Source organism: Aythya ferina (genome assembly GCF_964211825.1).
Source record: "Aythya ferina genome assembly, chromosome: 3".
Classification (NCBI taxonomy): Eukaryota; Metazoa; Chordata; class Aves; order Anseriformes; family Anatidae; genus Aythya; species Aythya ferina.
Window position 1 is genome coordinate 100,297,763 of NC_140298.1, and position 12,844 is coordinate 100,310,606.

The 12,844-nt window shown below is 37.4% G+C and overlaps 1 protein-coding gene and 1 long non-coding RNA gene across 4 annotated transcripts in view; one reads left to right on the plus strand and one right to left on the minus strand.

Moving 5' to 3' along the window:
* Nucleotides 1-8,012, plus strand: part of LOC311435223 — a 39,661-nt gene extending 31,649 nt beyond the window's left edge. Inside the window, exon 6 of the long non-coding RNA XR_014692002.1 lies at nt 6,997-8,012. This is a non-coding gene — a long non-coding RNA (uncharacterized lncRNA). The remainder of the gene's footprint in view (nt 1-6,996) is intronic.
* The window catches only part of PXDN (peroxidasin), an 82,390-nt gene that overhangs the window by 13,651 nt on the left and 55,895 nt on the right, over nt 1-12,844 (minus strand). For all 3 annotated transcript variants that reach the window (XM_084516017.1, XM_084516016.1, XM_084516018.1), the window contains 5 exons: nt 11,703-11,811; nt 11,104-11,261; nt 6,950-8,453; nt 5,958-6,092; nt 2,980-3,188 (listed from right to left, as the gene is read on the minus strand). In XM_084516017.1, coding sequence (XP_084372143.1) covers nt 2,980-3,188; nt 5,958-6,092; nt 6,950-8,453; nt 11,104-11,261; nt 11,703-11,811 — 2,115 coding nt within the window. The remainder of the gene's footprint in view (nt 1-2,979; nt 3,189-5,957; nt 6,093-6,949; nt 8,454-11,103; nt 11,262-11,702; nt 11,812-12,844) is intronic.

Sequence of the window (12,844 nt, forward strand, 5' to 3'; positions counted from 1 at the left end):
ACTCAGTAAATTTTAAGATACTAATAATCATGAACAGATAATACCATTATCCTTTGTAAAATTATTTATTTATTTTTTTACAGTTAGTAATTTGTTTGATGGTAATTTCTAGATGAGCAGAGTTCCACAGAAAACTTCCTGACAGGTGTTACACAAATCCCATGCAGTGGTATAGGCTTGGGGAAGTGTGGCAGCTGGAATACTGCCTGACAGAAAAGGACCTGGGAGTGCTGGTCAACAACCAGCTGAACATGAGCCAGCAGTGTGCCCAGGGGATCAAGAAGGCCAATGGCATCAGAAATAGTGTGGTCAGAAGGACTAGAGATGTGACTGTACCCTTCTACATGCACTGGTGATACCGCACATTGAGTACTGTGTTCAGTTTTGGTTCATTCACTGCAAGAAAGACACTGAGTTGCTGGAATGCATTCACAGAAGAGCAATGAAGCTGGTAAAGGGACTAGAAAACAGGACATGAGGAGCAGATCGGGGAACTGGGCTCAGGGAACTTAGTTTATTCCAGAAGAAAGGATCTTGTGTGGAGACCTCATAGCTCTCTACAGCTACTTGAAAAGAGTTAGAAGTGGCAAAGTTGTCAGTCTCTTTTCTCAGGTGAGAAATGATATGAGGAAAACAGCCTCAAGTTGTACCAGGGGAAGTTTAGATTGGATACGAGGAAGAATTTATTCTTGTAAAGGGTGGTTAGGTATCAGAACAGGCTGTCCAGTGAAGTGGAGTTGCTACCTCTGGAGGTACTTAAAAGATGTTGTTAAAAGATGCATTTAGAGATGTGGTTTAGCAGTGAACTTGGTATTGTTAGGTTGATGGTTGGACTCAATGATCTTAAGTGTCTTTTCCAACCTAAATAATTCTATTCTATGAATTCGTGAATCTACTTTTTCAGCCATGAAGATAACAATCAAGTTTCATCATGAGAAGATAATACTGTCAAGGAGAGCTCAACAGAGAGATGTCATCGTCCTCTGAAGAATGTTGTTGTTGATGCTACTGCAAATCATTCCGTAAATCTGTATGATGCAGAAGATACTCTTGGGAAGGGATCTTCTAACTGTGTGAAAGATGCAGTAACATCTGATGTGCTGATGCTTAAACAGAGGTCATTCTGAAAATCTGTATGCAACATGGGTTAGAGGCCAATATTTTGGCTACCAAGCATCATGGGATTCTCGATTTCTTTTGCTACATGACAACAGTGCTAAGTAAACTCTGTTTCTGGGGAAAACTCCACCTATTGCTGAAGAAAAAGTTTTCCCACTGTCCTAACAGCTGAAGGAGATGAAAATGAATAGGAATGTTTGTCCACAAAAAGAGGAAGACAGGAAAGCAGTTATCTACAACATACACTGCTCAAATCTATGTTTACCGTGTGCAGTTTAATATATGAATGATCACTCATTACACAAGGCTGGTGGTAGCTGTTTAGCTGTTTTCACAGAATCACAGAATTGTCTAGGTTGGAAGAGACCTCAAGATCATCGAGTTCAACCTCTGACCTAACACTAACAAGTCCTCCACTAAAACATATCACTAAGTTCAACATCTAAATGTCTCTTAAAGACCTCCAGGGGTGGTGACCCCACCACTTCCCTGGGCACCCCATTCCAATGCATCACAACCCTCTCAGTAAAGAAGTTCTTCCTAATATCCAACCTAAACCTGGTGCAACTTTAGCCCATTCCCCCTCACCAGAGCCGAATATAGGGGGACTATCACTCTATCACTTCCCTAGACCTGCTGGCCACACTGCTTCTTATACAAGCCAGGATGCTGTTGGCCTTCTTGGCCACCTGAGCATACTGCTGGCTCATATTCAGCCAACTATCCACCAATACTCCCAGGTCCTTCTCTGCCAGGCAGCTTTCCAACCACCCCTCTCCCAGCCTGTAGCTCTGCTTGCGGTTATTGCGCCCCAGGTGCAGGACCAGGCACTTGGCCTTGTTGAACTTCATGCAGTTGACCTCAGCCCATCGGTGCAGCCTATCCAGATCCTCCTGCAGAGCCTTCCTACCCTCAAGCAGATCGACACACGCACCTAGCTTGATGCCATCTGCAAACTTACTGAGGGTGCACTCAATGCCCTCATCCAGATCACTGATGAAGATATTAAAGAGGACCAGCCCCAGCACCAAGCCCTGGGGAACGCCACTAGCGACTGGCCTCCAACTGGACTTGACTCCATTCACCACGACTCTTTGGGCCCAGCAATCCAGCCAGTTTCTAACCCAATGAAGTGTATGCCAGTCCAAGCCAAGAGCAGCCAGTTTCTTGAGGAGAATGCTGTGGGAGACGGTGTCAAAAGCCTTGCTGAAGTCAAGGTAGACCACATCCACAGCCTTTCCCTCATCCACCAAGCGCGTCACTTTGTCATAGAAGGAGATCAGGTTCGTCAAGCAGGACCTGCCTTTCATAAACCCATGCTGACTGGGCCTGATCGCCTGCTTGCCCTGCAAGTGCTGCGTGATGACTCTCAGGAGGATCTGCTCCATGAGCTTCCCTGGCACTGAGGTCAAACTGTCAGGCCTATAGTTCCCCAGGTCTGCCCTCCAGCCCTTGTAGATGGGTGTCACGTTTTTTATCTTATTTCATTATTAACAAGGAAGGAACATTATTACACTTATTTCCTTTAAAGCTTTGCAGTTACAAGAGATAAAAAGGTGATCTCAAAGAGATTGTTCAGCATGAAAGCTGATCAGTAGCAAGAGAGAATCCATCCATTGGTAGAATGTCAGATGAATAGACAACTCCTTAAAGAGGACACTTCAGTAAAAAAGAATCTTCCCCACTCTTTTTCTTTTTTCTCTTAGGAAGTTAAATAGCAATGTGCTCCAAATCTGAGTTTGTAACCATGCAATATATCTTAACAAAAAGTGAATATGAATCAAATATCTTCTTAAAATAAAACGAACCAACACCAAACAAAGCATACATTAATACACTAAAATCCACCTGTGTACTGACCTTCACAACAATCTTGCCACATCCTGAGATCCAGTTTAGGAATATCTTCACAGCTACTATATCCATGCGGGAATTCAGCCACCTTAAAGACATCATGTTGTACCCGGGTTATGTTGTCACCATTGTCACACAAAACTCTGGCAAGAGATGTCTGCTTGATCTGAGTGAGTTGAGCAGGCGTGAACACACCCGGGTTCTCATACCATAACCTGTAATCTCACAGAAAAGACAGGTTTTCTAGTGAAAAAAAAAATACAAAACATGCACAGATTTTGCAATACTGTATTCAGAATTAAATTAATTATTCTATAGGTTCAGTTACCAGATATCTTTACATTAGAATAGAATAGTTCAGTTGGAAGGGACCTTCAAATATCATCTAGTCCACTGTCTGACTTCTTCAGGACTAACCAAAAGGTAAAGTATATTAATGAGGGCATTGTCCAAATGCCTCTTGAACACTGACAGGCCTGAGGCATCAGTCACCTCTCTAGGAAGCCTTTTCCAGTGTTTGACCACTCTCAGTGTATGGAGATTTTTCCTAATGCCCAGTCTAACCCTCTCCTGGCACAGCTCTGTGCCGTTCCCTCATGTCCTGTCATCGGTGACCAGGGAGCAGAGACCAGCACCTCTATGCGTCCCCTCCTCAGGGAGCTGCAAAGATCACTGATGCCGCCTCTCAGCCTCCTCTTCTCCAGACTGGACAACCCCAGGGTCCTCAGCCTCTCCTCACAGGACATGCCTTCCAGCCCTATTACCAGCTTTGTTGACCTAATCTGGATGCTTTCAAGTATCTTAACATCTTTCTTATATTTTGGAGCCCAGAAACACACACAACATTTAAGGCGATGCCATATATAACTCTTTGGGTTTGCATTAGCCTGAGCCTATGCTCCTTGGTTCTTTGGCCATAATGGGCACATAGTGGAATGTATCTGAGGGTATGATCCAGATACCTAAAGGTAAGCATTTGGTGTCACTTCAGCCCCACTTTGTTTTGGGTTGAAACTCTGAAAGGGACCAATTTTGTCAACAAAATCTTTGACATATTTTCTTGCTCCATTTTAATGTCTTGGATACCTTCAGACATCTAAAATGCATAGATTTAGATGTCATCTAGACTACCAGGTTCAAGGTTCTTTTAGGGTAGTTTTAGATTACCATAGATTTTTTTCCCAGACAGCTTTCCTATAGGTAAAAAAAATATACATACATACATATATAGATAGATAGATAGATTAGTATTATAATATAATATAATATAATAATATAATATAATAATATAATGTAACAATATATTATTATATATAGTATATTACATAATATATTATATAGAGAGAGAATTGCTGAGAAGATAATGGCTAATCTACACATATTTTAAGATTAAGATAACTGAGATTGTTAAATTTACTACAGAAATTTATTGTATCATTTTCATAAGGTGTTGGATAGTAGCCAATGTAATTCCAAGCACCAGAATCAGAAAAACAGATTAAGGAATCTCCATCTTGACATCAAATTAGGCTCACTTCAAACATTACTCCTTTTCCCTGCACAGGCACATTTGTTTTGCGTGGTGCTGACAGCTTTGATCCTCTGCCCATTGTGAGGGTTTTTCACAGTGAGAGTTGCTTTCACTATGTCTAATAATATTTTACTATTTGCTGGCAGGTTGCTTCAAAATATTTGTATTCTTTGGACAGCAGAATCCCATTTCCTAAATATTAAATGTTTTCCTATAGTTACTAAATATTGTTTCAGGGAGGGGGAGAGAAATCTTTTTCTGGAAAAGTGCACACAGACACAAAAAAGCAGTATTATTATCCTGTTGTGACACAAATAGGTACTTGTCACCAGCAATCTGGAATACATAATACATGTATATCTACTTTTACTCTTTCTGCCTCCAGGCATGAGATTTTTATGTTTTACAGTTTAACGTTAAAACAGATTTTATGTAAGAAAGTTGTTTTTACAAAAAAAAAAAAAAAAAAAAAAAAAAAAAAAAAAGCATACAAAAAGACTTTTGGTATTGACTACAGAAATAAAAAAAGCCTTTATACTACCTTAAGTAGTAATTATATAACTAATGTAAAGCAAATAATATTAGATAAAGTAAATCACATCTAATTTCCTAATTCATCCTCTATTTCTTTTTCAACTAGGACAGAACTAATCAGTACAAGTCTTTCAACCATCATGCCATGTAAAAAACAGGATTGTAGGTCACAAATGATGTCAAAATGAGGAAAATGACTTTCAAATTCCACATGTGTATGTTGAATTTACCCAGAGGAGTTTGGCTGCGGTAACAAAAGCAATGATTATTTATTTATTTATTTATTTATTTATTTATTTATTTATTTTTAATTCCTGGTACTGTAGAAACTCACAATGAGAAATTGTTCATAATTTGCATGTAAAGTAATTTAAGAACAAAAGAGCAAAGAACAATTATTCAATTGTGTATTTCGGGACAACCTGCTTTTAATGCACTTTAAGTGCACATACTGCTTCTGCTTCTACTGAAATATATGGTGTGGTCATATACACAGAAAAGTACTTTTTTAACCTAGGCTTAGCAGCGGAGGTGACCAAGGGGTCTCAACTATCCCAATTTCTCTGCAAATAAAATAATTAAACACTAATAAAAGACAAGTAACACCCACTTTGCAGAAACTTAAGTGACTTGAATAACTAGTAACAGGAAAATCATGAATGAACTTCTAGCTTACAGAACCATGCTTGATCAGCATATGTTGGCTGTGGTGTTTTTTGGAGCTTGGATACATTCATCATAAAAAGTAATAGATTTAAAAAATGAATTAATCACAGCTTGTAACAAAGTTTTAAACCTCATTTCTTCACCTTTCCAACGAAAATAAGAAATGTGGTTTGATCTTGAAACAAGACATTCAACTACTGTTAAGCGTCCTCTATTTAAAATTACTTTTGGTTTCCATGGTATTTCAATTTACCTGTCTCCATCCCGAATACGCCTGAACTGGGTGCTTAACAGACACATCAAAGTCGGCCCCAGTCGGCTCCCTGGAACTAAGTCTTCTACCATTAAAGCAGGAAATAGGTCTATGTTCAGTGGGGAACCATACAGCCTAAAAAAGAATAACATGAAGATTTAGTACCAAATATTATTCATTTACAAAAACAAAACAACAGTAAGTAAGAAAACTAAGGGGAAAATATATGAATAACACACAATAAAAAATGACAGTGGTAGTGCTACATTTTTTGTGAAGAACCTATGTTCTGGTGTACTGAAATCCAGCAATGTACATTGCATGTACATGAGCAGTAGCATGGGGGACTGTATGTCTACTCCACAATTTCCATTTCTCGCAGTAGATTTCTTTTGATTCCTAATAACTTCCCTTTTCAATAGCTTCTCTTTCCTGCCCCTCTGAACACTTTTCCTTTTATGCTACCAAAGACTTATTCTCTTTTATTTTGTGTAGATAAGCAAGAGATGGAAGGTAGCTGAAGGCTTAGTTTCAGACTTTGATCCTTCTAAAGAAGACCAGATTACTTGTGGTGAAGGATGTACACATGAAAATACAGTGAAAATACAGTGATTGATATTCCTGTCTTAGTTTAGTTCTTGTTTAGTATGGAATGGATGAAACAGAGCATGTAAATCTTTGCATGAGATTGGCATTAAATATGACCTTACCTTAAAATAACATTCATATTTAGCAGCAGTTATAAAAAGTTGTTTCAAATCAATACTTTCATGAATGCATGCAACTTCATATTGTTCACTGGGCTCTAGAAGTGGAGTAATTAAATGCATGTGGGAATTTTCCACATCTGTTTCCTGATATGGTCAGAAGTTTCTTTAAAAAAATCTCTTTACCACTTTCTTAACAAATATTTTCTTCCAGATAAGACATTTAGCTACTAATTTCACATGCACACTTAGATAATGGATTATTTTTCTTCACCTCAGGCTCACCTGCTAAGTTTCTCCCTGATTTCAGGATTCTTAATTTCATTTTTCAGATCTTCAAAAGTCTGAGCTGAAGAAAGATTACAGTAAACTCTAAAATCATGGTAGGGAGGAATTCCATGATCTCTGCCTCTCTGAATATTCATAGCTGCCAGATCTAAAGCCACAGTACGTGCCATGGAGAAGAGTCTTTCTGTTAACTCTGTATTGAGTAATTGTGATGGGACACGCATCTTACCAGCAACACCAAACAATCCCCTTAGAAGTGGATCAATGCCTCCTTCATTTACAATCCGAAATGGAGAGAAGAATGCCTTATGAAGAGGTAGATGGCCTTGTGGAATAGGTTCAAAATTTTCATCCAGTCGATACAGAAAAGGATTAATGAGTGTGTGACCAAACCTAAAAGCGGCAGTTGCAAACTCATTAGTTATGCCAGAATTAACACTGGGATCATAACCTTTATATTCGCCAAGCATCTTCATGCCTACCTCTCCAAAGATCTTAGGTAGCCAGTGGCTAAATGTTATGTGTTGCATTTCTGCACCAACAATTTTGCGTGTTTCATGATATATTGTGTCACCATCCCAGTGTGGATTGAGTTTCAGTAGCTCTGTGGCAATTCTGTTGTGTTCTCTAAACCACAAGGTGTGGATACTGGTAAGACCCAGCTGTTCATTAGAACGCTGATCACCAGCTAAGAAGCAGGGAATTGGGCTCTCATTTTCATCCCTCATACATTCTGTTGGTGGGCCAGTAGCAAATGGAAGAAGGGGTTTGCCAGATCTTTGTACGATGCCCTGTCTCAGAAGACCCCTTTGACTTGCCAAGTCTCTGATTTCTAGTGCTTCATGGTCTGAACTGCCATACACATTGGATGCATCAATATATGAAGTCAGCTGGTTGATCTGTTCTCGTGGGTACACAGAATTCATCAAGAGAGATGTCATGCCACTTCCACAAACTGGACTGGAGCGTACAAAAAACATGCAGCGTGCACCATTTCTAACTCTGGGATCATTTGGTGGAATCATGATCGAAAAGCATGGAGGATCATTTGTGCAAACTGAACTGCAATGCTGACCATCTGAAAACCTGGCCTCACTTAGGGCAGCAACGGTGAGGTCAAGGTCATGATCAAGAAACTGACCCCACTGCATGAGCATGTGAGTGTACTGGTCATCAGGAGTTACAGTTTCAGTTCCAATCAGAGTAGTTGAAACCAATCGAGGCATTGGGAGTGCATATCCATTAGAGAGCCTCCTGGGTTCGATTCCCCGAGGCAAATTAAATCCATTTTCATAGACTGATTTTAACAGACGTTCAAAGGCTGTCAGAGAAGCGCCCCACATAGGATGCTGCAGGTTGTTGCATGTTCCATCGTGTGTCCTGTACTTCTGGTGAAAGCACATATCTGAGCAATTGTTCACTCGTCGGTGGGCTGTACAGCCTGAGAGATTAGCTATCAAATTCAAGTACTGTGGGGATACAAGGTCATTATAGTGGTAACCTGAAACCAGAAGAAAAAAGAAAGAAAATCAAAGATTCATAGACTCATAGTCGCCAAAGATCATGTGTTTCTTTGGAAAGTTATTTTATAATACTGTATTGTCAACATGATTAATACCCTTACTGTTCAGAAAAAAAAAAAAAAAAAAAAAAAGGAAAAAAAAAGAATAATCACATACATATATTAGAGCATTAGGTCATTTGAGCAATGACTAATATTAGGTCAAAAGGTGATTTTGTAAAATGACAATTCAAGCAGAACTGTTATAAAATATTCACAAAAAGAACTCATTTCTTATTTGGCCACCTAAGAAAGTAGGGATGTTTTCAGAAATAACAGCCTCATATTGTAAAGAATGGAAAAATTTCTCCATGTCAATAAAAACATTCTGAAAACTCAGCAACACTTATACAGATATCAAGACTCTCTTTTGAGACTTGCTAATTCAGTGAGCATATTGCTATTTTGTTTTGATTTATCACAATAAAAATAAAGTTGAAGAATTGCAAGAAATTAAAAAAAAAAAAAGAACAAAAAAACACATAAAAAATTATGACCAACTTAGATAAACAGAGGAGTGGTCTCTTAGACAAATGATATGGAGTAATCTGCACTCACGTTATTCAGAGCAGTCCACTGTAAAGAAAATTATTGTTTGCGTAACACTTGACACAGATTTCCTCTGGGATCCATACTATTCACCTTTGGGACTATGACATATATATTGCTTCAAGTTCAAATTCAAGTGGGAGGTGACATCTCATCTATAGGTTAGATTCAACGGCTCCTGCTTGAAACAAGGCTGTCTCTAGCATCAGGCCAGCTCAGCTGTACCTTGTCTAGCGGTCTTGAAAACCTCCAAAGACTGAGACTACTCAGCCTTTCTGTATAAGTAGCTCCAGTTCTGCATTGGCCTCCTGGTGAGAAAGCGTTTCCTACCATCCAAGCTGAACCTCCCAAGCAGCAATTTGTGGCCATTTCCCTTGTTATATTGTCTGGCACTGTGGAGGAGAATTTGGCTCCATCGTCTTTCCTTGCAATAGTCCAAGATTTTTCATAAAAGTCTCTGAATAGGAAATTGTCGAATTTCTCAACTATTCCCAATGCAAACGTGCTAAATAACACATTTCATTGGGCCCTGCATTTTGAAATAAAACCAAGTAAGGACAAATATGAATACCAAAATCTGAATATTAGGCTGTTTAAATGAAAACAGATTTATTTTATTATTCAAGTTTCTCTAAAAGCCAGATTCTATAGATTTTGTAGGGCTGAGAAGTAAGTTTTGGTTGTGAACAGAATTTGCAGTTTGCAGAATTCCCAGAAAGTTGCATGATTTTGTGTTCATTACTTTGTATTTGCATGCTTTAATGATAATTTTTAAGGTGATGTAAGCCGTAGGTGATTGATTTCCTCTATTACAAATACTAGTGAAAAGCAGTCAAGCTATCAGATTTTAGATATCCTTACTGTTACAATGCACTGTGTCAGTATTATATTTGATATGTTTGCACACCCACCTAATCAGATAGGCAAATTAAATTGTGTGCTCTTATAAAACACAAACCTTTAAAGAATTTAGTATAAGTTTTTGTGGTTAACTTTATCACAAATTATTTACTCAGCTCTAATAATGAGTAACAAGCTTCTTTTACTATCAACTGTTACAGTACTCCACAAAGCCTGCAGTCTTTGGTCTTATAAATACTTGACTAGTTCAGGGTCAGTCAGAGTTAACATTTTCGGAAGTTACAATAAATACTCAATTATAAACATCAAAAGAAATATAATAAGAAAAAATATTTCCTCTAGATTTTCAGTGTCGCTTTTGGCTATGTTTCAAGTCTCAAAAGCTCTCCTAAAACTCCATCATTATTTCCAAATACTTCAGTCCTACGTTTCAAGCATTTCCTCACACATATCTACACACACATGCTAGTTGTATATGCTCCATCTGGACTTCATGAATTTGTACTTGGGAGTTCAATACCTAAAAGGTAGAAATACTAAATACTGCATTCTTGCACTGTTTTTAAAAAAGCAGCAAAAGAAATGTGGTTTTCAATACATGAGATCAGAGTTAAAGCAAACAATTAGCTTAATTTGATACAGTACTTAAAGAATGAGTAGCAAATAATTCTTTGAATACTACTGAGGCAATTGTGGAAGCACTGTTTCATAAATAACATAAATCCTTCTCATTGTATCATTATTATTTTTTTTTTTTTTCTGCAAGATGATACCAAATTTTTACTTAAAGAAATAGCAAGTACTGATTCTTAATACATAACAGAGGTTTGCAATGAAATAATGATCCTAATGAATTAACACACAGGATACATTAGACAAATCCATTATACCAAATATGATCAGAAGAAGAATCTGAACACGACTTTTTCCCTAATATGTCAATGTGATGAAAAGTAGAAGCACTCTACTAGGAGAGCTCAATCAAATCAAGCTTGACCATAATGTAGCAGTGTGCAAAACAAAGACTGAATAACATAAACATATTTCTCCTTGTTTTGTGAAATCATACTCCACTGATTTCAACGTAAGGGTTCTGCAATTGGGACCCAGATTCTGAAAAATCTCTTTTGAAGATGACTTAAGAAACTTCATCACTGAAAAATAAGGAAAGAATACTGACTTGTTCCATTCAGGTCAACCATTAGACCATCCTGTACATGATCTTGAATAAGCTGTAATGTCCTTTCAAATATTTCCCCAGCTCTTGCTTGCTCAACCGTGTATGGATCCCTTGGGTATCGAAATAAGGCGAGCAAATCATTTGGAGAACGAGGACGACTAATAGATAATTTGGAAAACAAACAAACAAACAGTAAGTGCACACAGGAGTTGCAACATAACACTGCATACTATAAAAGTTCAACATGATTAGAACATACCTTGGTCACTCATCTCAAAATGGAAGGCAAACAAAAACAAACATATATGTTTAATAAAAGAATATGGAAGTAAACATTTACTAGACTTTTATAACACACTGTTTCCCCAGAAAAACTACTTCGGTGAATAGAGATCTCAACAGATAAAAAATTTGTTCTCAGCAACTTAGTGTTTAAGTAATAGGGATCTTTCCATGCTAAATGACTACTATTCCCAGAACTAACCAGATGTGTTAACATTGTCATTTCAATAATAAAATGGCTTCTTGCTTACTAAATGTTTCATTATTCCTACTATATATATTAATTTTGACTTCTCAGTTAAAAAAGAAGGGGATACCTGTCAAACAGGTGTGTACGTGTTGAATTTATAGCTCTGTCAACAGTTGCAATTGCTTCCACAATTGATGTTTGTACAAAAGGATCTCCATTTCGGCTGACATTAGGGACTACAGGAAGAGGAATTAAGGTGTTATTGCAAAAATGACCACACACAAAAAGATACTTCTATAAGACAGGGTGTAGACACGATATCATTTCAGGTGTGTAAAATAAACTTCTGTTCTTAAAGCATTAATGCAAGAATTTAAGGGGTTAAAATGAATGTCTTATGAGAGGAAAATACTTATATCGATATAATAGTAATATAGTAATAGTAATAATATAGTATAAAATACTTATAATACTTATATACTTATATAGACTTATTTTTTCCTTTTAGAATATATAAATCACAAAAAATGGAAGAGATTTCATGAAAACATATAAAACACTGAAAATTAAATTGGAAAAAAAAAAGGGAGGGAAGGGGGAATACAGATGTGCATATGTTCCCAAACAGCTACAATAATTACCACTGCTCCTGTCATGATTTTACTCTGATAAGCAACACATAAAAATTTCATTTTGATCACTACTTTGTTTTCCATTTAAAAATTATCTAATGTTATAACACTACATTAAAAATCACATGCTTCTATGATTCTATTTACAGCTCTTCTACTCATAGTACAGGAACGTTGAAGCATGGGCCTATTCATCTGCTTTTTTATGTGCTGCTCTATTGCAGCTGGATGTTTGTATAGCGTATCTAAGACTAATAACCTTCCATTCAGCCTAACCTAAGAACTACCAGATCCAGGGGCAACAGCTAACAATTTCCAGAGTGTGTTTAGATTGGAAAACCCACACAGGAAGAAGGGTAAAGTAGGGAAAACATCCAAAGCAAATACACTGAAATAAAATCAGCAGATGTACAAAATCAGCTGACAAAAAAATTGTTGTTTACAAGCTTTTCATGACCTTTTTTTTTTTTTTTTTTTTTTCTTTTCTCTCTCTTTTCTAGGCAAGATTTCATTAATCCTTCATTACTGGCAGCTTAGGTTATATCTATATAAGTTTCAGAGACTAGATCTGGGCAATCCAACTCTGCCACCTATAAAAAAAAAAAAAAAAAATCAAATAAAACGGTCGCTGGCACTG